Source organism: Canis lupus, chromosome 24, assembly GCF_003254725.2.
Source record: "Canis lupus dingo isolate Sandy chromosome 24, ASM325472v2, whole genome shotgun sequence".
NCBI lineage: Eukaryota > Metazoa > Chordata > Mammalia > Carnivora > Canidae > Canis > Canis lupus.
In genome coordinates this window covers 29,469,147-29,492,333 of record NC_064266.1, presented here as the reverse complement: position 1 = coordinate 29,492,333, position 23,187 = coordinate 29,469,147, and the positions used below count along the sequence as shown (strand labels likewise).

Genomic DNA, 23,187 nt, shown 5'->3' with positions numbered 1-23,187 from the left:
CCATTACCCACCCCCTTTCCTCCTTTCCTCTGCTCTCCTCAATCCTGGCTGTTATGGGTCCTTACTTTGCCATGAGGAATGAATAACAGTTCATCCCAGAAAAGTCACTTGGCTCATGGCACCACTCTGGCAGAGCAGTGGGCCCTACAACAAGAGCCAGATCGAGCACTGCCTAGAAAGGTAGGGCCATGGACCACCATGGCCCTGAGGAGGAACAGTTAGCTGTGTGTCACAAGAAGAGCTTGATGGAAGAAGAAATTTGAGATGCTATAGAGGAGCCATCTCAGAAAGCGGGTAGGTGGGAGAGAGGAACCATCAGGTGAATTTTTCTCCCCCAGACCCAAAGCCTTAAAGAGTAAGGACTATGCTCAGGCAAATGAAGACCGGGAGCTAAGGGTCCATGTGAGCTTTCAGAACATGGACAGAATTCATTCAGTGAGGGGCTAATGGCACAGGCCTACTCGGCCTGTATGTCTGCTCCCTAGGGCAAATTATGTTCATCCCTTTGGCCAGGAGCAGGGTAATTGGTGTTCTGTTTGGTTTGTTTTTTAAGATTATTTATTTATCTATTCATGAGAGACACAGAGAAAGAGGCAGAGATACAGGCAGAGAGAGAAGCAGGCTCCCCACAGGTAGCCCCATGTGGGACTTGATCCCAGGATCACACCATGAGCCAAAGGCAGATGTTCAACCACTGAGCCACCCAGGTGCTCCTGGTGATCAGTTTTGACCCAGCAGACCACTCACTGCCAGACGGTGCCACCTAATATGGGACCTATCCTCTGAAAGACTGTCTTCATATCCTGGAATGTACCAATGCTGACTGCCTTATTCTCAAACAGTGCTTGAGATCTCTCTACATGTTGAACCAAGATGATTCGGGCACTTTTCAGCATTTGATTGTGTATGAATTTGACAATATGAAGATTGTTCTACCTGCAGTTGACCAATATATTGATGACGTTTGCTGTGGTTCTCAACTGGAGATGGCTATCTACATTATATATGTGGATCCCAAGGCCCCAACCCTAGACTGACTGATGTGTTCTCCAAGAGGTGCTTCAGGATTCTGTGTCAGTCAGTCTAAGTTGAAGCCTGGAAATCAAGTACATATGTGGAAATAGCTCACTGGGTGGGCGTGATGGAAAGTCCTGGTGAAGAAACCTTGGCCCGCCACCTTCTGAATCCTTGTAACTTCAGCCTCTTAGCACACAACCAGGAATGTTGCTGAATACCAGGGGTCAGCCAGTAGCTCTTGCATTGTTTTCTGTCTACGTTGAAGGAACTCTGAGTCCATGCCCTTCCTTCCACAGGGAACTAGAAGTGCCTCTGCCTGACATTGACTACGTGGAGATCCCAGTGGATTGGTGGGACGCTGAGGCTGATAAATCCCTTCTGATAGGCGTGTTCAAACATGGTGTGTATTTCAGTGAGTGCTCTCCCTTTCCTGAGAAACTCTATAGCCTGCTGCACATCTTTGGTAGGAAGTAGAGCCTCACCTCTGTCCTCTCAGATAAATGTGTGAGTCATGAAAATATGGTGAATGTTAATATCAGGACCTTTACAAGGGCTGTTGTGGTTCACTGTCAGTCCTTGGACTGCCTCACTCTCCTTCACTTTAGAACCCCAGCATCTGGCCTAGTGCCTGGCACATAATAGGCACACAGCATTTCTTGAGTGAAGGAATGAATAAATGGGAAAATGTTAGGTTTTAGCATTTCATATGTATGTAGAATTCTAACATCATTTCAGGTTATCTACACATTCCTAGTGTGTATCATTTTGCCCCATTGGTATAAAAATTTAAGAATACAAGATGGTGTTCTTTTTTTAAAATGTGGTAACCAAGAGTCCAGAGGACTGAGAGAGGTTTTGAGCTTGGAGAAACTGAAATAAATGTCCCCTTTCTTCACTTCCACCACTGTCTAAGTACTTGCCCTTGCCCTCAGCCAGCAGTCAAGGTGAATGATGGAAGCACCACATGATAGTCGCCGCATTGTGCCTGGTAGATACCTTTCCTATTAAGGTATCCTTTCCGGTTAGTTAACTGAAATCTTACATTGGAGAGCAGGATTTAAAGTGGAGAGAGCTGGTCATATCTGGCTTTTACTTGTCAGCTCTGCCACTTACTAAATGTAAGACCTTGAACAATAAATTTCTCTGACCAGTTTCCTCATCTGTACCATAGGGATAGTATCGAAACAGCTTACCTGGAGGGTTGTTTGAAGATTCAATGAGACCATGTATGTAGACTGCCTAGGGCATGGCTCAGCAGTAGATAGAAGCGTAGGAGATGTTTAGTGCTCTTCTGCTATTATTTGCTTTCTCGCTTTGGAAAGTTAACTTTCTCAGACATCCCTAATCAGTAGAATTCCCAAATCAGTAGAATTCAACATTTGGAGGCCAACCAATCACATTTACTTAACAACTATGCCTATGTATATTTTAATGAGGAATCCCCTCAAACTTGGAAGGGCTACCGAGAGCCCTTTGTCAGACCACTTGGGTTAGGATGAGTAGTGCTGTCCTTGAGAGCTACCTGTGATGATGGAAGGGTGTCCTGTCTCTGCACTGTCCACTGTGGAGTCCAATGGCCACATGTGACTATTGAACACTTGTGATATGGCTGGTACAACTGAGCAACTATATTTTTAATTTTATATAATTTTTAATTAATTGAAATTTAAATAACCACATGTGGTACCTCTTTTGGACAGTGCAGGGCTGGAACTCAGCTCTGAAGTGGGAAGAAGAAACATGTGACCTCTCTTTTAAGCACAAGCAACCACAGTTCACCCAAAGCTTGGTTTCATTTAATTTGGGAAAGAACCTAAAGACAAATTGCCAGAGACAGCCAGATTCAGAGCATCTGAACATGTGTGCAAGAAAATCCATTGATCCTGTGTCTCATTTCAGTGGTAGTTTTACACTGACCACATCATTGGTGGAGAGAACGTGATGTGGAAAAGGGACAAGATGAGAAGTCCCAGCAATAGGGCAGATAGAATCTACATGCTTCTGCTCCGTCCCTCCTCTGACTCAGCACAAAAGCCTGAGTGGGTTAGGACAATAATGTGAAACTACCTAGCTGCACATGAAACAGATAAAGGAAAATCCCCAAATGAAGAGGTCACTTAAAGCCAGAGCTGAAAGCTCACTGGTGGGACAGCAAACCAGAGGGATAGACTGGGTTTTTAATGACTGCACAGAAAAAGGAAACAAGCCCCTCCAAGAAAGGAGGGCAAGAAAAGGCTCTTTGACTAGCCCAGGGAAGCAGAGATAGAAGAACATACTCCTGAGAAATAGATGGAGACATGGAAGAGAAGAAGAAGTGGAAGATAGAATGCAGTTGCCACGGAAGGAGTAAAGCAGGGTATGCCAGGCAAGTGCTAACCACAGCCAAAAACCAAACATCTTAAGACCTGGTATGGTGAAATCAATATCTTACAAAAGGTCTCTAAGGAAAGAAGGATGGTTTGGGATAAAGAGGGTCTTCACACAACGATGATAGGTATAATTCATGAGGAAGATGTGGCTAACAGTCTAGCCTCACAGTACGTTAGAGGACAGGACTCTCAGGGAGTTCAAGACCTTTTCTCTCCAGGGAAAAGCAAGTTATTACCGGCACCATATCTACTTGCTTTTTCATCCTTGATCAAAGTTTAGGTAGTGGGATTAATCAATTGATCTCTCTTCGTTTTATATTAGGAATGTTCAAGGGTCAACCAGATGTGTCTGAGGTCACTTCCATATCTAAAACTCTTCTGCTCTATGAAGCAGTTTAGGAGGGTATAAGTTAATGATTCCTGAGTGTTTCCTGAGCACACCGTGAGGTCTTTAATCCCATGAGATACCCCCAGATTGCTAGTTGAGGTGAACTCAGTACTAGTCATATTCAGGGCTGAGGGCATGTGCATGATGCCTGAAGTGGCTGATTATAGCATACGATGACTTTAAACATACTGTAAAGATGGGACAACCCGGCCTCTGTACCCAGTGCTAGGGGACTGGATCTAAACCACACATGTACACATGACTTACCCTTGCACAAAACCAGCCATGTTTAGTTGGATGGTAACATTGGATCTACCCAGACTGCATTGGATAAATGCCTGTAGTTGGCTTCATGGGCTCATCCTCCTTGGGGTCTTCCAGAATCCAAAACATCCTCCCCCGGACTAGATGCTGCCCATCAGACATTCCATGAGCATAAGCTTAGACCTATCCTCATCTAGGTAACACACCTGACCGCCCCTATATAACTTAGCCCCACAACAGATCTTGCCAGGTGACGGCTCCCAGATACCTAGCAGCTGGTAGAGATGTGACATTTTCAGGAAGCGAAGCTATCTGGTATTCAATTTCCAGGAATTTGTGTCAGGAAGCCCTCTGCCTCACATCCATCCCATGGAGGCCTAAGTATGAGCTGTGACACTGCCACCATTTTCTTTGTTAAGAAACACAGCCATCTGTTGTCTGAAATTTTAGGGCTCCTTCAGTCTAACCCAGATATAGCCTGCTACAGCCCTACTTAGATCAGAAGGATATACCCGTGGTTCCACCTCTCAGCTGACCTCTGTGCAAGAATTACCTGTACCTATGGTTATTTATAGCAGGAGGGGCTCTGTAGCAAACCTGTTCTGAATGAGGTTCTCAATGGCTCTCAGTTGCATTGACTGACTACGGCCCTCTAGGGCAGCCTAGATTTCTGTAATTTTCATTAAGATAAGAGTTTAGTATTTTTGTTTATATTCTTAGAAAGGAGCTTTTAGACCAAAGAGGTAAGCAGCCCACACCCTTCAAAGGCTGTCATCTACTATGTATTTATTGGCATTGCTCTTAGAGCACTGACAACTCTATAGGGCAGTTGGTGGGGTTTCCTAGGGGACTGAATCAGTCACTCTTCCTTGCTTCCAGCTTCATAGCTCACTGAGAAATAGGAATGCAGAATCTGTCTAGACTCTGGATCCACACAAGATAAGAGAAAGTCTGCGGAGTAGAAGCAAAGCCAGGTAGTAGGCTGCTGAATTCGCCTGGCCTGCTTTATGCCCTTGTCAAACACAGAGCACCTGAAGGCAGGACACTCTCCCAGGAGTAAAAGGCTGGTGGAGAAGGCTTTCAACTTCTCACCTATCAGATGAAGCACCCCTCTTTTCATGGGGAGCAGCAGTTAGAGATAGTGGCAGGAATTTCCTCAAGGCATCAGGAGAGTTGAGAACATTTCCGTTTTGCCATAAGTTGTGGTAGAATTCGGGAAGAGGGTGTAGATCTTTCTATAACGATTATTGAAAGAGAATCTGGGCAAAACTGACTTATCTTTTGTCAAGCATGTATGGTGTTGGGCCCCACACTAGCTACTGAATGTGTAATGATGAGATAAAACAGACCCAGATTCTTTTCCTAAGGAGCCCACAATCTCATGAGACAGACTGAACAGTAATCAAATAATCACCCTAAGAAATAGTGAATAAAGAAGAGCATAAGGCATCGCAGTTTCTCCTGCCATGTGCCTCATGCGGACAGCACCTGTCATTGAGATGACAGAAGAGTCATTTTGGATTAAAAGATAAAGTACCTGCAGCTCCTCAGAGAGAGAGAGAGAGAGAGAGAGAATACCAGGTGCTGCCTACAGAGTGGAGAATAGAACTGCATCCACAGCGATGTGGAGCAAAACGCCACACAGAAGTGAAATACCCAGCAAAGTAACATCCAGTCTGTTCTTCACACCCGTGGTGGTTCTCGTTTTAGGTGCAGCATTTCCATCACTTGTGATGGGCTCTCTGTACATACTGGAAATGGACTTCGTTTCCTGGGAGCAACATGGAAAGGGTTTTGACGATCTTGAAAGCGCTTCCCCCAAGATAGTTTGCTCTAACAATAAGATTTGGATCTTTTCTGTGACCAAATACTAGCTCATTATCAGGTTATATTAGACTCAATAAAATAATAACAGATTCTCATGCCTGGCATTATCAAAGTAAAAGTGATGTTATTTCATTGTTTTGGCTCCCTTTCAGGGGTCTTTTCTGAGTCAAATATGTTCATTCTCTGTTTGACTTTGGGGATGTGGTAGGGGTAATTCCAAAGCCCTGGCCAGTGGATTTGGATTTCACACCAAATGGGTGAATATGGAGGCAGTAGATTGTTTTTAATCTGATTAACAACCACAGTAGATCTCCTTGTATTTTATCCCCTGCATCCATCACTTAGTTCAGTTTCTGTTTCTAAGACATGGGATAAAATTGGACTATCAGAAACAAGGCCCATTCAGAAGGTAACAAGGTGTCCAGAAGTGGAGGATGAAGAAAAGTTGCAAAACCAACTTGCCTGATTCCCTTTGCTATCCAAAAGAAGTAAACAAGTGAGCATTGCATCTGTACCTTGTGTCTCTTCATGGACACAGAATATTTACGTAAGCTTTTATTTTTGGTCAAACAGTACTCAGAGGCATATACTTTAGCTCAAGGATCTTCCTCTGATAGGAATTCTTAGAGGATTCAATTATTCTTAAATAGTGTTCTTGTTTTATTTTTCACTTAATAAGGGAAACAAAACGATTGTACAGTGTCTGGGATAGATTTTGTGAATTCTAACATGACTTCTAACATTTCTTATTACCCCTATCAGGGTATGAGAGGTACAATGCCATGCGAGCTGACCCAGCACTTTGCTTCCTGGAGAAAGTCGGGATGCCAGATGAGAAGTCCCTTTCTGCAGAACAAGGTGTTACGGATGGGACCTCAGACATTCCTGAAAGGTGAGCCATCTGTGATATGACATGTTATGCCATGAATCTGACCCCCTCCATGTATATCCAGCATTCTCACTGTCTCTTCCTCAAACCTAGCATCTTCCCTAAATCTTGCCATGCTGGAACTACTTTCTAAAATTACTGCATTGGTTATATCCTATTCTGCCTCAGGCCTTTTCTTTGACTTCTAAACCAAATACCAAATACCAGTTTTGTTCTTTTGAACCAAATACCAGTTTTGTTCTTCATGGGTTCCTCAAACTGCCCACCATCCTACTCTACTCGTCCCTTGTCTGGTTAGAGGATTCTTGAAGAATTCAGACCCTTCATACCTGGCAGAAAGCTAAGAGGCACTGCAAGAACAGGCTTCCTGACCTTGAAATGCCTCAGATGAAATTCTGGCATTATTTAAGAATGTGTTGTCCATGAGTAAGGTGAATTAGGAGCCACTGCTCGATGGCTGTGGCATTTAGGCCTTATTTATGGATTGTGTGCAAAAATATGGAGGTATCTCCTTTGGCTGAATTTTACTTACTGTTGGCACAACCCCCAAATCTGTAAATTTATTGGAAAGCTAAATAAACAACTAGAAACTGTGGTGCTCTAAAAATATATATATACATTATAATCATATATATTTACATATATAAATAAATATTAAATGTTATATTAATATTATGTATATCTTATATGATAATATATATATAAGGAATACATAATGTGTATCTCTTAGCTTGTATTTGGTAAGCTTTGAACTGATCTTCCCCCTAAAGTAGCAGATACTGCTCTCCATTGCCTAGGGCTGTGGTCAGGCCTAACCAGGAGCTCCTAACTACCAGGAGCTTCTGACTACTTGCTAAGGCCAAGAAAAGAGTGAGATACATTTTCCATCTGTCTTTAAGCCGTGATAAACACTTGAGCTACTATAAAGTTCTCTGCTCCAAAGAGAAATTTCCTCCGGGCAGATAATAAAGACTCACTTGGAGAAATGTTAGCAGAAGCCCAAGTGCATGGTGATGCTACTGGTAGATGTAGGGGAAAACACTACGTGGGTAAGGTACCTGAATATAGATGAAGTTTACATTTATGTGGGGCATCTGTTCTTCCTATAGTTAAGCAGTGAGAGATAGTTAAGGTAGGAGAGATTCTACTGCCTCCAGGACCTGAGCTGCAATGATAAGAATATTTGAGACAGGAGCACTTCAAAGTCAGTTTGAGGACAAATCATGAAAAAGATAGGCATCAGCAATAGTTAAGCCCACAGAAAGTGTTAGGCAGCTAAGCTTGAGGTAGGTGTCTGCAGGGAAAGGGTAAAATCCCCTCCCTTACTGGCAATAGCAGCTCTGCTTTCTCCTGAGGAAGGGACTGCCACCAAATGAAGCATTCTGCCTAAAGCTTCACTCCACTCTTGGGGGAAGGGGTTGGGAATGCTTCAGGACTGGCTGGGTTTGCAAAGGCCTCAGTCTCTGGAGTCTGTTCTTTTATCAAAGGCCCATGTTCAGGTAACTCTCAATGGGCAGTAATGACCTTGCCCATGACAGTATCACTGTCAGACAGCTGTCCTCTGAACTTATCTGAGTAGATCATGTGTCTCTTGCTGAAGTCTTGATTGAGTGGAGGTCCTTGCCTGTAGAAGTTATAACACTGGTAGAAACCAAGATTTTGGGGCCTGTGGGAAAAAGGATCCTAATTTTCCTTCTGGTTAGTGCTTGGGAGGGTGCTTCTTGCAAGCATTCTGGTTGCAAAATAGTTCCTAGGTGATGTGTGGTAACTTTTTATTTTGCTTTTATTTAGAGGCAATATGGATAAAGAAGACAACACCGAAGACAAGTTAGATGGCCTGCAGAAGCAAATGGTAAGTCACATGTGCTGTGTCGAGAAAAATCCCCCTCTTGGCAGTCAAGCTTGAGCTTGATTGCGATGCTGCAGTTGCATTGCATTTTCCCCAGCGTTTTATTATAAAATTGTCAACATACAGACTGCATTGCACTTTTATTCTAGTCAAAATTTTGATTTTGGTATAATTGCAGATTTTAGATGCAATTGTAAGATAAAACAGAGTGATCCCCTGTGCCTTTTATCCTATTTCCTCCCATGGGAACATTTTGCAAAATGATAGTACAGTATCACAACCAAGATACTAACATTGTTAGAGTCAAGATACAGGATGTTTCTGTGACCACAGAGATTCATCATGTTGCCCTTTATAGCCACATCCACTTTCCCCCTTCACCTCCTTTTTTTTTTTTTAAGATTTTTTATTTATTTATTTATAAGAATACACAGAGAGGGGAGAGAGAGAGAGAGACAGGCAGGCAGAGACACAGGCAGAGAGAGAAGCAGGCTCCATGCAGGGAGTCCAACATGGGACTCGATCCTAGGTCTCCAGGATCACGCCCTGGGCTGAGGCGGCACTAAACTGCTGAGCCACCCGGGCTGCCCTTCACCTCCTTTTTAATCGGAGGCAACCACTAACCTATTCTCCACTTTTATAATTTGTTATTTTGATTATCTCTTAAGATTATGTAGTAATAATTTAAGAATATATATTATTAAATGGAATCATAACAACAAGGGGCCCTTAGGGATTAGCATTTGTCACTCAGCATAATTCCCTATAGAGTGTTTCAGTCTGTTTTCTGTAACAGTAATGCCCTCCTTTTCATTGCCGCGTAGCAGTCCTTGGTGTGGATGTCCAAGTTTGACCGTTCCATCCATGTGCAGGATATGTGCATTGTCTCCAGTTTTCGACTATTACAAATACCTCTGTAAACACTTGTGTACAGATTTTGCGTGACCACACATTCCCATTTCTGTGAGATAAATGTCCCTGAGTACAACTGCTGGGTCATACAGTTGCTACATGTTTTACTTTTTTTGAAAAACTGCCAAGCTATTTCCACTGTGGCTATACCCCGTCATCATTCCCACCAGCTGCATAGGAGTGATCCACTTTCTCCTCATCTTTTGTTAGCTCCTGGTTATGATCTTAATCGAGCCATTCTGATATGTATTTAGTGATACCTAGTTGTGGTTTTATGTTACACTTTCCTAATAGCTAATGATGTTTAAACATCTTTTTATGGGTTTAATTGCCATCTGTAAGCCTCTCCAGTGAAGCGTTTCCTCATGTCTTTTACCCATTTTCTAATTGCATTGTTTCTTTGTTTTCCTGTTGCTATTTGAAAGTTCTTTAAATATTCCAGATACCAGACTTTTGTCAGATATGTGGTTGGCAAGTATATTCTTCCACCTATAGTTTATCTTTTTATCCTATTAACATTATCTTTCACAGAACAACTGTTTTTAATTTTGTAAAAGTTCAAGTACTAATTTTTCTTTTTATGGGTCATGCTTTTGGTTTTAAGTGTAAGAACTCTGCCTATCTGTGGATATCAACAGTTTTCTTCTGTGTTTTCTACTAAAAGTTTTTTAGTTTAACATGTAAGTCTGTGGTCCATTTTGTTAGTTTTCATGTAAATGGAGAGAATTAGATTAAGGTTCTTTTTTTAACCTGTTGCTGTCCAATTGCTCTAGAACCATTTGTTTTAAAAAGTTCTCTTTTCTACATTGAATTACTTTTGCACCCTTGTCAAAATATCAATTGAGCGTATTTGTGTAGATCTATTTATGGGTTCTTTACTCTGTTCCTTTTTTCTGTTTGTCTACTCCTCTGCCAGTAGCATGTAATATCAATTAATGTAGCTATATCACAAATCTTAAAGTTGGGTAGACTGATTCCTCCCACTTTTTCAAAAATGTTTTAGCTTTTGTTCCTCTGCCTTTCCATATAAATTTTAGAATACTTTTATCTATATCTACAACAGTTCTTGCTGGGATCTTCTAGGAATTGCATTAAATCCATATATCATTTTGAGGAGAATTGACCTTTACTATATTGAACCTTACTACATATCTCTCTATTTATTTCGATTTTGATATCTGATTTCTTTCATCACTATTTTATAGTTTTTCAGCACACAGTTTTTTGTTTTTTTTTTAAGATTTTATTTATTTATTCATAAGACTGGCAGAAACACAAGCAGAGGGAGAAGCAGGCTCCCCATGGGGAGCCTGATGCAGAACTTGATCCCAGGACCCTGGGATCACAACCTGAGCCAAAGGCAGATGCTCAACCACTGAGCCACCCAGGTGTCCCCAGCACATAATTTCTGTACATGTTTGTAGATTCATATCTAAGTATTTCATTTTCTTTGGTGTGATTGTAAATGGGGTTCTATTTCTGCTTTATCTTATATCCTGCAAACTTGCTCAGTGCAATTTCAATTTAAGGTATTTTGAGATTTTCTATATCAACAACCCTGTCATCTGCAAAGATGGGTAGTGTTATATCTTCTTTTCTAATCTGTATGCCTTGTATTTCTCTTTCTTGCCATATTGCACTGTCTAAAACTTCCAGGACTGTGTTGAATGAATGCTGAGAGCAGACATTCTTGCCTTGTTCCTGATCTTAGGAGGAAGACATTCAGTCTTTCATCATTAAATATAATGTTAGGTCTGAGTTTTTTGTAGGTGTTTATCGAAGATGCAACATTCCCCTGTATCCCTGTTTTCTGAGAATTTTTATCATGAATTGATGTTGAATTTTGTCAAATGCATTTTTTGCATCAATTGTTATGATCATGTGGTATTTCTTATTTAGCCTATTAATATGGTAGATTACATTGATTTTCAAATATTGAATCAGCTTTGCATCCCTGGATAAACTGGGATAAAATCCACTCAGTCATGATGTATAATTCTTATTGAATTCTATTTGTTAATATTGTGTTAAGGATTTTTATATCTATATTCATGAGGGATATTGGTCTATCTATAGTTGCCTTTCAGTACTGTCTTTGTCTGCTTTTGATATTAGGGTAATGTTAGCTATATAAATAAATTGGATATTCCATCCAACTATTTTCTGATAGAGATTGTCTAGAAGTGGTATTAATTTTTTTAATGTTTAGTAGAATTCTCCAGTGAAACCAGCCTGGAGATTCCTTTTTGAGATAGTTTTTAAATTATGAAACCAATTCTCGATTTTATATTGAGTAAATTGTGATAAGTTTGTGTTTTTCAAGGAATTTGGTCTATTTCATCTCAGTTGTCAGATTTGTGTGTTGAGTTGTTCCATTGTATCGTCTTATCCTCTTGATGATCACAGAATTGTAGTGCCGTTCCTGTTTCCTTCTGGTGCTGGTCATTTGTATCTTCTCTCTCTCTCTCTCTCTCTCTCTCTCTCTCTCTCTCTTTTTTAATCTGTCTTACTAGAGATTTGTCTACTTTATCTTCTTGAATAATCACCTCTTTGTTTCAATTCATCATCTTCTCTTTTAAATTTCATTGATTTAGGGGCGCTTGAATGGCTCAGTCAGTTGAGCATTTGCCTTCAGCTTGGGGTCCTCGAAGCAAGTCCCACGTTGGGCTTCCTGCTCGAGGAACCTGCTTTTCCCTCTTCCTCTACCTCTTCCCCCTGCTCATGCTATCTTGCTCTGTCTCGCAAATAAATAAAATCTTAAAAATTAATAAATTTCATGGATTTCTACACTTTATTATTCCCTCCCTTCTGCTTGCCCTGGTTTTATTTTCCTTTTCTTTTTCTAGATTTTTGGAGTGGAGCTTAAGTTACCATTTTGAGACTTTCCTGCTTGTTTAGTAGATACATTCAGTGCTGTAAATTTCCCTCTCATCAGTACTTTAGCTACGTCCCACAAATTTTGCTATGTTGTATTATCATTTTCATTCAATTTAATGTATTCTTTAAAAATGTCTCTTAAGACTTCCTCTTTAATCCATGGATCATTAGACATGTATTATTTCGTTTCCAAGTATTTGGAGATTTTTCTATTATCTTTCTGTTTTGTCTTTCTAGTTTGATTCTGTTGTGTTCAGAGAACAAACTATTATTTCAGTTGTTTTAAATTTGTTATGGTTTGCTTTGTGGCCTAGGACGTGGTCTGTCTTGATGTATGCTCCATGGGCACTTGAAAAGCAGTGTGTATTGTGCTGTTGTTGGGTACAATTAGGTTGACATAATCGCATAAATGATCATGTTGGTTCATAATGTTGAGTTCTTCTGTATCCTTGCTTATTTTCTGTCTGGTTGTTTCATTAGTTGTTGAGAGAGGAGTATTAAAGTCTCCAATAGGGATCCCTGTGTGGCGCAGCGGTTTGGCGCCTGCCTTTGGCCCAGGGCGCGATCCTGGAGACCCGGGATCGAATCCCACGTCGGGCTCCCGGTGCATGGAGCCTGCTTCTCCCTCTGCCTGTGTCTCTGCCTCTCTCTCTCTCTCTCTCTCTGTGTGTGTGTGTGTGTGTGACTATCATAAAAAAAATAAAATAAAATAAAAAAATAAAGTCTCCAATAAAATTATCAATTGGTCTGTTTCTCCTTTCATTTGTATCAGTTTTTGCTTCACATATATATTTTGCAGCTCTGTTGTTTGGTGCATACACATTTAGGTATGTTCTTAGGTAGATTGACTCTGCTATCGTTATGTAATGTCCATCTTTACCTCTGATGGTTTGCTCTGTTCTGAAGCACACTTTATCTCACATTAATATAGCTACTTCTGATTTCCTTCTGTTAATGTTTGCATCTTAGAACTTTTTTTATTCTTTTACTCTCAGCCTTCTTTTATTGTTATACTTGAAGTAAGTTTTATAAAGACAGCATAAAGTTGGGTCACAGTTTTTAATGCATTATGCCAATCTCTGGTATTGAGTTGGTGCATTCAGCCCTTAATATTTAATGTAATTATTCAGACAGTAGGCTTAAGTCTGATATGTTATTATTTTCCCGATTTTTTTTTATTATCTGTTTTCTTTTTCCTGTATTTTCTCTGGGTTACTTGAACATTTTTATGATTCCTTTTTTCTTTATCTCTTATCTGTATTGTTTTTTAACAGCTTTTTTAGTGGTTCTTCTAGATATTTTATTATATATACATAAAGTATCACAGCACACTGGTATGATCATTCACCAGTTCAAGTGGAGTATAGAAACCTTACTACTAGTTTTATCTTTTTACCCTCACCTCATTTTTAATATAATGGTCTTAAATATTTCTTCCACATACATTTAGAACCATATCAGACGGGATGCCTGGGTGGCTTAGCAGTTGAGCACCTGCCTTTGGCCCAGGGCATGATCCTGGAGACCAGGATTGGGAACCACATCAGGCTCCCTGCATGGAGCCTGCTTCTCTCTGCCTATGTCTCTGCCTCTCTCTCTCTCTCTCTCTCTCATGAATAAATAAATAAAATCTTTAAAAAAAAAAACCATATCAGACAATGTTCAACTTTTGCTGCATGTATCAGTATAATTTAGAAAAGTAAAGAGGAGAAGGAGAGTCTCTGGTATTTACTTGTATTTTTGTTTACTGGATTCTTTCTTCTTTATGGTGTTCCAAGGTTTCTTCTTTATGTTTAGAGAAATTCCTTTAGCCGTTCTTTTAGAGTGGCTCCAATTGACATTTCTCTTAGCTTTTCTTTGTCTGAGAATGTCTTAATATCCCCTTCATTCCTGAAGGGTATATTCACTGGATACAGGATTCTGGGTTGACAGTTCTTTTCTTTCTGCTCTTGAAAGAATTGTGCCACTTTCTCCATGCTTTCTGATGAGAGATTTGCTGTCATTCAAGTTGTTTTTCCCCTGTAGGTAAGGAATCCTTTCTCTCTTGCTGCTTTCAAGATTTTTTTTCTGGGATCCCTGGGTGGCGCAGTGGTTTGGCGCCTGCCTTTGGCCCAGGGCGTGATCCTGGAGACCCGGGATCGAATCCCACGTGGGGCTCCCGGTGCATGGAGCCTGCTTCTCCCTCTGCCTGTGTCTCTGCCTCTCTCTCTCTCTGAGACTATCATAAATAAATAAAATTTAAAAAAAATTAAAAAAAAAAAAAGATTTTTTTTCTTTGTCTTTATGTTTCAGAAACTTAACCATGGTTTTTTTGTGTGTGGATTTCTTTTACTTCATCCTGTTTGGAATTTTCTCAGATTCTTGAATCTGTAGATTTAAGTCTTTTGCCAAAGTTTGGAGAGTTTTCAGCTATTATTTCTTCAAACCCTTTCTTTCCCCCTTCCTCTGAGCCTGATGATAAGAACATTAGAACTTTTGTTACAGTCCCACAGGTCTCTGATACTCTATTTTTTTTTAATGTTTTTCTCTGTTGTTTACATTGGGTACTTTCTATTTTTCTGTCTTCAAGTTCTCGGATTTTTTCTTTTTCTCCTGCATTCTGCTGTTAAGACTGTCCATTGAGATTGAGTTGGTTTTTGTCTTTTTTTTTTTTTTAAGATTTTATTCATTTATTCATGAGAGACAAGGAGAGAGAGAGAGGCAGAGCCATAGGCAGAGGGAGAAGCAGGCTCCACACAGGGAGACGGATGCGGGACTTGATTCCAGAGTCCTGGGAGACCAAAGGCAGATGCTTAGCCACTGAGCCACCCAGGTGTCACTGTCTTGTTTTGTTTTTTAAGGTTGTTTTTGGTTATTATAGTTTTCAAATCTAAAATTTCTTTTTGGTTCTTCTTTGGATCTTTGTTTCTTTGCTGAGATTTTGTTTTTTCATTTGTGGCGAGCATGTTCAAAGTTGCTCATTGATGAGCGACTTTAAATCCTTATTTCAAATTCCAAGATTTCTGTCATTCAGTGGTAAGCATTTATTGTCTTTTCATTCAGTTTGATATCTTCCTGTTTCTTAGTATGATAAGTGGTGGGGGTTTTTTTGTTTTTTGTTTTTACTGAAATCTGGACATTTTGGTATTTTATTGTAAGACTCAGGATCTTAGTTAAAAGTTCTGTTTTTGCTGACTACCTCTGATGCCTCTCTTGCAGGGGAGTGGGTAGGGGCTGGGTATTACCTTGTTGCTACCAGGTAGGAGTAGAAGTTCACATTTCCATCAGCCCCCAATGATACTTGAGAGGAATGTTTCTCATTATCGCTGAACAGGAGTGGAAATTCAGCTCCCCCATGGTGTTTGCTGACACCGTGGGTGGGGATGGGGGGAACTCATTACTTCTTCTTAGGGATGAAAGTCCCAGCTCTCTACTTGCCTTATTGATACTACCCAGCAGGGGCATGGGGTGCCCTGTTATAGCCTGGTGAAGGTAGAGGTCTAGATTCTCCACTTGGCCTTTGCTGGCATGGATTTGTTGAGCTAGTTTTTTGTGTTGTTGGCTGGAGTATAGTGGTTATTGTCATAACATTTTGTGTACTCCTAACCTGCTTTCTTCCTGGTCCTTTGCTAAAGAGAGCAGGCTTTTGTTGGGGTTGTTTGTTTGTTTTGTCTGCACCCTTTGGCATTTCTATAGCCAGCTTCTTTTTCTCCAAATCTAGGATATATGGGGTCAAAAAGAAAACCCGTGGAACTCACCACTGTGTCATTCCTTAGGTCCCAAAGTCCCTAGTTGGTTTGCCTTCTCTTCACCTTTCAGAGTCTTCTTTTGTCTGTTTCACATACAAAGTCCAGAGGTTTTAACTGTGCTTAGAGTAAGAAATAGGGAAATGTGCATCATCCCAGAAGCAGAAGTCTGCATTGCATGTTATGAATGAGTTTCTGGGGCTTTACATAAGCAGACTGAAACCTTACCAGGGCCCCAGCACCATTTGACCACACATGTTCTCTGGCTTTGAGTTATGGAGCAAATGAATCTGGTAGAATTCATGGATTCTAAATCCCAGAGGTTACTGTACAGTTTTCCCCAACTGAGTTCATCGCCAGGATCTCTCATCCTCTCGTCATCATCACCCAAAAGTTTATCAATTCTTTTCTTTTGGTTCTAATTGAGAGAATGTGTGGTATTTACTTTGGCTTCTATCAGCTCTGATTCCTCTAACAGTAACAATGACATCACTTCCCCTAAAGTAAGAAATAATTATTGTTCAAAGATATGTTTCCGTATCTCCCCATGGTTTGAGAAGCATTGGATTGAAGCAAGTCAGTGTGAAACTTCTGACCCTGACCTAAAGGAAGTTGGGTTCTGATGTCGACAGTTGAAATCCAGGTTCTGCCATTCAGGTCCCTAAGCTTATCCTGTTACTCCTTTTGTCTGAAATTTGGGATATGTTTTTCCTTAGACGGAACTCAAGTACCAGAGAAATGAGAGTAATACCTTATACTTAACAGAACTTTACTCTTTCCACAGCACCTTTTCCATTTGTTTCCATTGATCCTCACCTCGACTGAGTACAGTAAGCACTTCCAGTGTCATTGCTCTCATTGGAGGGCTGGAGACACAGGCTCGGGGACTTTAAAGGGCTTTGTCAAATTCTCACAGCTACCAGAGGATAGAGTTCAGGCTAGATATTTTCTAGACATTCTGGTATTATGTTCTCTAATGAAGTATTATTTTCATAGTCAAGGAAGTAGAAAGTATTTCAGCTGCACATACATGTCACTTCTATGGAAAGGCAGCCACATACCAACTACAGGCCAGCCCGACTCTGAAAGCTGTTCACAGTCAGGTTTATACACTTAACTGATCCGTCTTTGATCTCAAGAGATCTGGGCACCGAAGGGGTTGTAGCAGAATCGTAAAATAACTCATTTTTTTACAGTAGGGTTAAATACCTCCGGAACTACATTTTATTCATTTCTGAAATTAATGCCTCTATTATTTATTTTGATTTTGAAATCCCAAAAACCTGGGCTATAGAATATAATCAAAAGCAGATGGAATGGGAATGGGGAGTGGCTTCTCCCAGATTTTGAGGTAGACAAATTATAAATAGATTAAGCTTGACTTCTAATTCATGTGCTAAAATAACAAATGTAGAGAAATAGCCAACATTTGAACCCAGTCTGCTTCCCTCCCATCCCATACCTCCTACCCCAACCCCAGAGATACTGGTTGGGTATTTGCTTCTTCCAGTTCTATTCTCAGGCAGATCAGCAGGCAGGGTTAAAGATGCCCAAAGAGCCTGTTTCATCTGTAACTAGGCAAATTCCCCTGAATTAAACAGACTTGGGCACAGACAGGGGAATGGTTAGTAGATTGGCACAATCCCAGTATTGCAGAGAGTACTAACACGTGTCTGAGTGGTCTCTGAATGTCCTATCCCCTCTGCAGCCTTGCCGTCAGAGGTCATTCCAGGTAGGTTTAGGTAATTCTGGGAGTCCGTGGGAAGAAGAAGAAAAACGTGCTGGGTTCCAAGGAAACTTCCTTACACTGTTCCAGAAATCTAGCTCCCAGTGAGTTTCCTAGATTCTGTTTAGTTTTCTTCTGGTGCAAAGAACAAAACTGTTCTTTCTCTCCTCTCTGATAGGATTTTAAATTCTTGAGGCCAGCTTGCTACCTTCATGTCTTTAAGTGTCTTTTCAGGTGAAGTACCCCTAGTTCCTCTGCCTTTCTCTATATTGCATCATCTCCATATCCTCACTGTTCTGCTGCTGCCTTTCAGAGCTCACAATAGTTGTCCTCCTAAGATGTGTGGGTCAGAGAATCAGAATGTCAGAGTTAGATGGGACACTTGAGATGATCTAGTCTACTCCTCCCCCCCCCCCCCGTTCTAATACCAGTAGAACTTTGGTAAACAGTTACAGATTTTGCATTGCAGTTGGAGGCAATGAATATGCAGAGACTTTCTAAAACAGTCTAAAAGTTCACTTGTGTTGGAAATAGTCTGAAGCCTTGAATTGTAAACAAAATCTCTCTGTATCAAACCTGATATGATATAGAGAGAGTAAAAGCTCTTTTAACTGAAACAGTGGTACTAGTGGCCCACCTTTTACAAGTACCATCACATCTTCTAAATTATTTTATTTTATTTATTCATTCATGAGAGACACATAGAGAGAGGGAGGCAGAGATACAGGCAGAGAGAGAAGCAGGCTCCATGCAGGGAGCCTGATGTGGGACTTGATCCCGGGTCTCCAGGATCAGGCCCTGGGCTAAAGACGGCGCTAAACCGCTGAGCCACCTGGGCTGCCCCCCATCACATCTTCTAATCAGCAAGTCATCCTTGCTCTGCAGCCATGCCTGCTACAGGTGCTCTCTGAAACAGAAGGTCTGTAAATGGAGGGTGAAGTCAAAACCAGAGTGAACTTGGAAAAACTCTTGTGAAAAACTTAATACCTAAAATGGTCTAAATCTCATCATAAGAAAAATTCAGTTAAGAAGTGAACGGTTATTCTATTCTTACAAGTTCAGAGTTTGAGGGTTTTCTAAACTCAAATAGTAATAATATTTGAGTGTAAAGTACTTCTAAGCTAACAAAGCATATTTCCTCTTCAGTTAGGCATTATTCTTATCCTATTCTAGAGAGAAGGAAGCTGAAATAGTCTATTAGCTTCAAAAAAAGTCCTACTGGCTAGAGGACACAAGAGCAATGTCTCCCCTACTCAGTCTTTTTTTACGCCCTGTGATCTTTCCATAATAAAATCCTTGAGTTTTACATTAATGACAGTTGATGTGGGCAGCCTGGGTGGCTCAATGGTTTAGCGCCGCCTTCAGCCCAGGGCGTGATCCTGGAGACCTGGGATTGGGTCCCACATCAGGCTCCCTGCATGGAGCCTACATCTCCCTCTGCCTCTCTCTCTCTCTCTCTCTCTCTCTCTCTGTCTCTCTTGAATAAATAAATAAAATCTTAAAAAAAAAAAAAAAAAAAAAGAACCACGGACCATCAGACTGCAAACCACATGCATGCTCCAGATGGAGAAATTGCTCCCGTGTGCTCCCATGTAACCAATCCGTTTCCTTTGTGGTGGTGTTGTTCTTGTTGTGTTTTCAGTTTCCTTTGTTTTGAGGTTCTTGTGGTCAGCACTTTCTGAGACCCTTCATGCTGAAATGACAAATTCACACCTCCTCTAAGATGCATATTTCTTTCCAATCAGTTCATAACCTGGAAGACCAAACAATGAAATAGTAAACATTAAGCTGCATACCTCAGATGCAGGGTTTTCCTTGTGCTTCCTGTGTCCCCAGCCTGCCACTACAGCTGCATGTAACACGCTCACTTTACGTTGATTATTAACTAAGGTTATGACATCTTTTTCACTTGGGCTATGAATGAGCCAGGTCTTCTCCATTCTGTCATTTCAAGAGAGAGGAAGTGCTTCCAAGAGAGAGCAGGCAGAGAAAGACACTTGCCGATACCAGGATCTCACCTTACTCAAGGGGCTGCCTGAGGCTATTCCTGTTACAAACTGCAGCAACAGAAACTGTTAGACTGTTAGAGGGACTGGAAGGGAAACCTTCATGTCCTGTGTCTGCCTCACACCCAGCTGAGAACTGCTGTGGGGATCTGGGGTGCCACCCATCAATGTAATAAGGAGCGGGGTGGCTCTGGCGCCTCAATGCTCCATTTGGTAAACTGTAGAACATTTCTCAGTCTGAAAGTGTCTATAATTATACATTTCAGCATTCGAAGGATCTTTGTAGATACTGTAAGGATACTCAAAAATGTCAGTGGCAGGAAAGGATGTAGGGCACGGTTGGTAGTTTTTTGCTTACTTTTTAAACTACCTAAATAGTGGGAGAAGATGAGGTGGCATAGTTAAGTGCCATTCTAAAATGGTACAATAGATCACACTGAGGATGCTAGCTCCTCGACTTAGATGGCAGGAAACCGTTTGGGCTGAGGGAAAGGGATTGAACCCGGTATTCCCCAATTCTAAATATGTTTCACTTTCCAAAACAAAACTTCGATCCAGACTCTTGTTTGGCCCTTTTTAGGATGTTTGAAGTGTTTGAAAGTATAAGAGCTGTCATCAGCCCCCTACTGTGTCTGAAACCCAGCTCTGCCACTTGATAGCTGAAAGACCTTGGATAAGTTACAGAACCTTTCTAGGGCTTGTTTTCTACATCTGTAAACTTAGGAGTATTATAGTTTCTACCTCGTGAGGTGATTCTGAGAGCTAAGTGAGATAAGCCACGTAAAAGATTTCACAGAGTTCTCTATTATCACTATTTTGTAAGAAAGAAAACGTGCCCCTGCTCCTCTCTGCCCTTTCACGGTTTTCTCTTTCAGCCCTTTCCACGGTATTAGGGGCCTAAGAGAATGGTTAGAATTTTGACTATTGCCAATCATAGGTGTCTCTCCATTCCTACTGAACCAAGATTCCTGGTCTCTGGGCTGTGTGCACTCTTCTAGGAGACATCATATGTTATTTGTAAAGGCCCAGATAGTGAATATCTTGGGCCTGGGGCCACACACAGCCTGTAGCATGTTCTTTTCACTCTCCTGTTTCCCCGTTTTCTTCTTCCCTTTCCTCCTCTTTTTCTTCTCCCCTACAAAGGTGTGAAAAACTGTTCTTAGCTTGAGAGCCACATAAAAACAGCCTGCAGAACACAGATTATTGATCCTTAGTCTCATCTGACTCTCCCTAATATGGCCAAAGTCTTTTTTTTTTTTTTTAATGGCCAAAGTCTTGAGTCCTGGGATTATTCTCTTCTGTCATTCAAAAGATGCTAATCAAAAGGACAGTAAGTTTTCATGTTAAAAATGGAGTCCAGTCAAAAATAGCACACTCTTCTCCCACCCCTAAACTCTCCCACGCACCTTATATATAAAGAGCTTTCAGAGTTCCCTTCCTGAGACCAAGAAAGGGTTTGTAAAGGAATCCACTAGAGCCAGTTTGACTAACGCTCCAACTTGGATAAGCTCTGTGCCTGTGAAATTACTCCAGATTCACTTGGAGCCTCAGTTGTGATTTTAATTTTAAATTCCTGGGGGTTTTGCACCATCAGGTCTCATGTCTGGAGCAGTCACGTTTTAGGACAAGAGCATCTGTTGCTGTGAAGCAAGCTAACCGTAATGAATATGAACATGATACTTTTTCACAGAAAAAAAAAAAAAAACCCAAAACCTAAAATGCAGGCACAACCTTTGTGAAATGACAGTATTAAATTGCAAGAGATGATGGTAAGGCAAATATTTAAATTCACAGCTAAAATAGTGCTTGTAAAATATAATTGCCTGGGAGAGCATGCCAGCTCATCGTTCTTTCAGCTAATTCTCTGCAGACAGAATCATTCCATACAGTTTTAGTTAAAAATGCTTATTTTAAATAAACTGCTTTCTGGTTCTTTTAAAACTGCACAAGTAAGATTTTTATTGACTGGATGATTTAGGTCTTCAAGGTGTTCATGGTTCAGGAGAGAGCTCCTGCTGTATGGTGGCTGTCTGAGCTGACTTGTCCTGGGCTGCAGCTTTGCTGATGGCATGACTTCATTTGTCCCTAGGAGAGCTCCAGTGATGGAGGTGATGGCATTTTTGGCGAAAAGAAAGATGACAGCCGGGCAGGTGAGACTGTGTCCTTCTGAAGGCAAAGAAAAGTAAGGTCCCTCCTTGTAGTTATCCTGGAGCTTACATGTAATAGAAATGTGCTTTTTTAAGGAGGCTCTTTTAAAAAGCCAAGTTGACCTTCATCAAACTCTCCTGGAGTCACACACCAAGCTTTACTGTGGCTCTGGCAAGCTTCTGCCACCTGTTGTTGAAATTCAGAAGTGAGACCAGTGATACCTGAGGTCAGGATGGAGTCAGAGAGAGAAAAAAGGAGTTGTTTCATTGATTTATTATTTATGTAATTATTTGGGGGGATGAAACGTTAGGGAGGGTTGGTTTGATGTGGCTTGTTTTTTTGCTTGCTTTTTCTGAATTCAAATTTAATAAAGTCCTTGGCATTTGGAAGACCCAGCTACACAAAAGCCCATAGTTCTATCTGGAGAAGGCCATGGGGGGTCTGCTTGTTCCCATGCCTTAGCACAAGGTCCTCAGATTGGTTCTGCCCCCAGGGACAGATGCATTTTTTTTGTGAGAGATGACAGAGCCATCTATAACCTAAAGATGTTTCTAAAGCAGAATTTCAGCCCTTCCAGCTATGCCTAGCTCCTGAACTGAATGACTGGGTCCTTGAGTCAGCTGTGTTTTTATTTTAAAAAAAAAAAAAAAAAAAAGCCACCTTTGTTTTGGTTCTGTTTGTAAATACTAATATCCTCACTGATGTTTGAAGCCCAGGATGGCTCCGACCCAGACAAATCACCCTGGCCAGTTTCATCTGCTCTCACGGCTCGTCTCAGGCGTCTGGTCACCGTGTACCAGCGCTGTAACCGCAAGGAACTCTGCCGACCAGAAATCCTAGGACCAGGTAACCAAGGATACTGGGTCCAAGAAGAGATGTTCAGGAGAACCTCAGAAATGGATCTCATCAACAAGGAAGCTCAAAAGAGGTAAAAGTCCGTGGCCATAGGGCATACAGAGCTGCGAGTGAGTAAAGGTTGACAAGAGAGTGCTGAAGATAGACCAAATGTACTTAATGTTCTCGTTGTGAAGTTAGGGGGTCTCCAGAATTAATTCAGTCCAGCCTCCAGTGATGGTGTTGTCATGCTGCCTGAGAAGTTGATGATGAGATCTAGGAAACCCTTTTGTTCACAATTCCCAGACTTCTGTGATTTTCCAACTTGAATCCTCTTCCTTAGGTTGGACCCCAAT

At 41.1% G+C, this 23,187-nt stretch overlaps 1 protein-coding gene across 6 annotated transcripts in view; it reads left to right on the top strand.

Moving 5' to 3' along the window:
• The window catches only part of CHD6 (chromodomain helicase DNA binding protein 6), a 203,653-nt gene that overhangs the window by 158,660 nt on the left and 21,806 nt on the right, over positions 1-23,187 (top strand). For all 6 annotated transcript variants that reach the window (XM_025470093.3, XM_035705853.2, XM_025470092.3 and 3 more), the window contains 5 exons: positions 1,314-1,417; positions 6,628-6,757; positions 8,546-8,606; positions 21,939-21,999; positions 22,709-22,925. In XM_025470093.3, the coding sequence (XP_025325878.1) occupies positions 1,314-1,417; positions 6,628-6,757; positions 8,546-8,606; positions 21,939-21,999; positions 22,709-22,925 (573 nt within the window). The remainder of the gene's footprint in view (positions 1-1,313; positions 1,418-6,627; positions 6,758-8,545; positions 8,607-21,938; positions 22,000-22,708; positions 22,926-23,187) is intronic.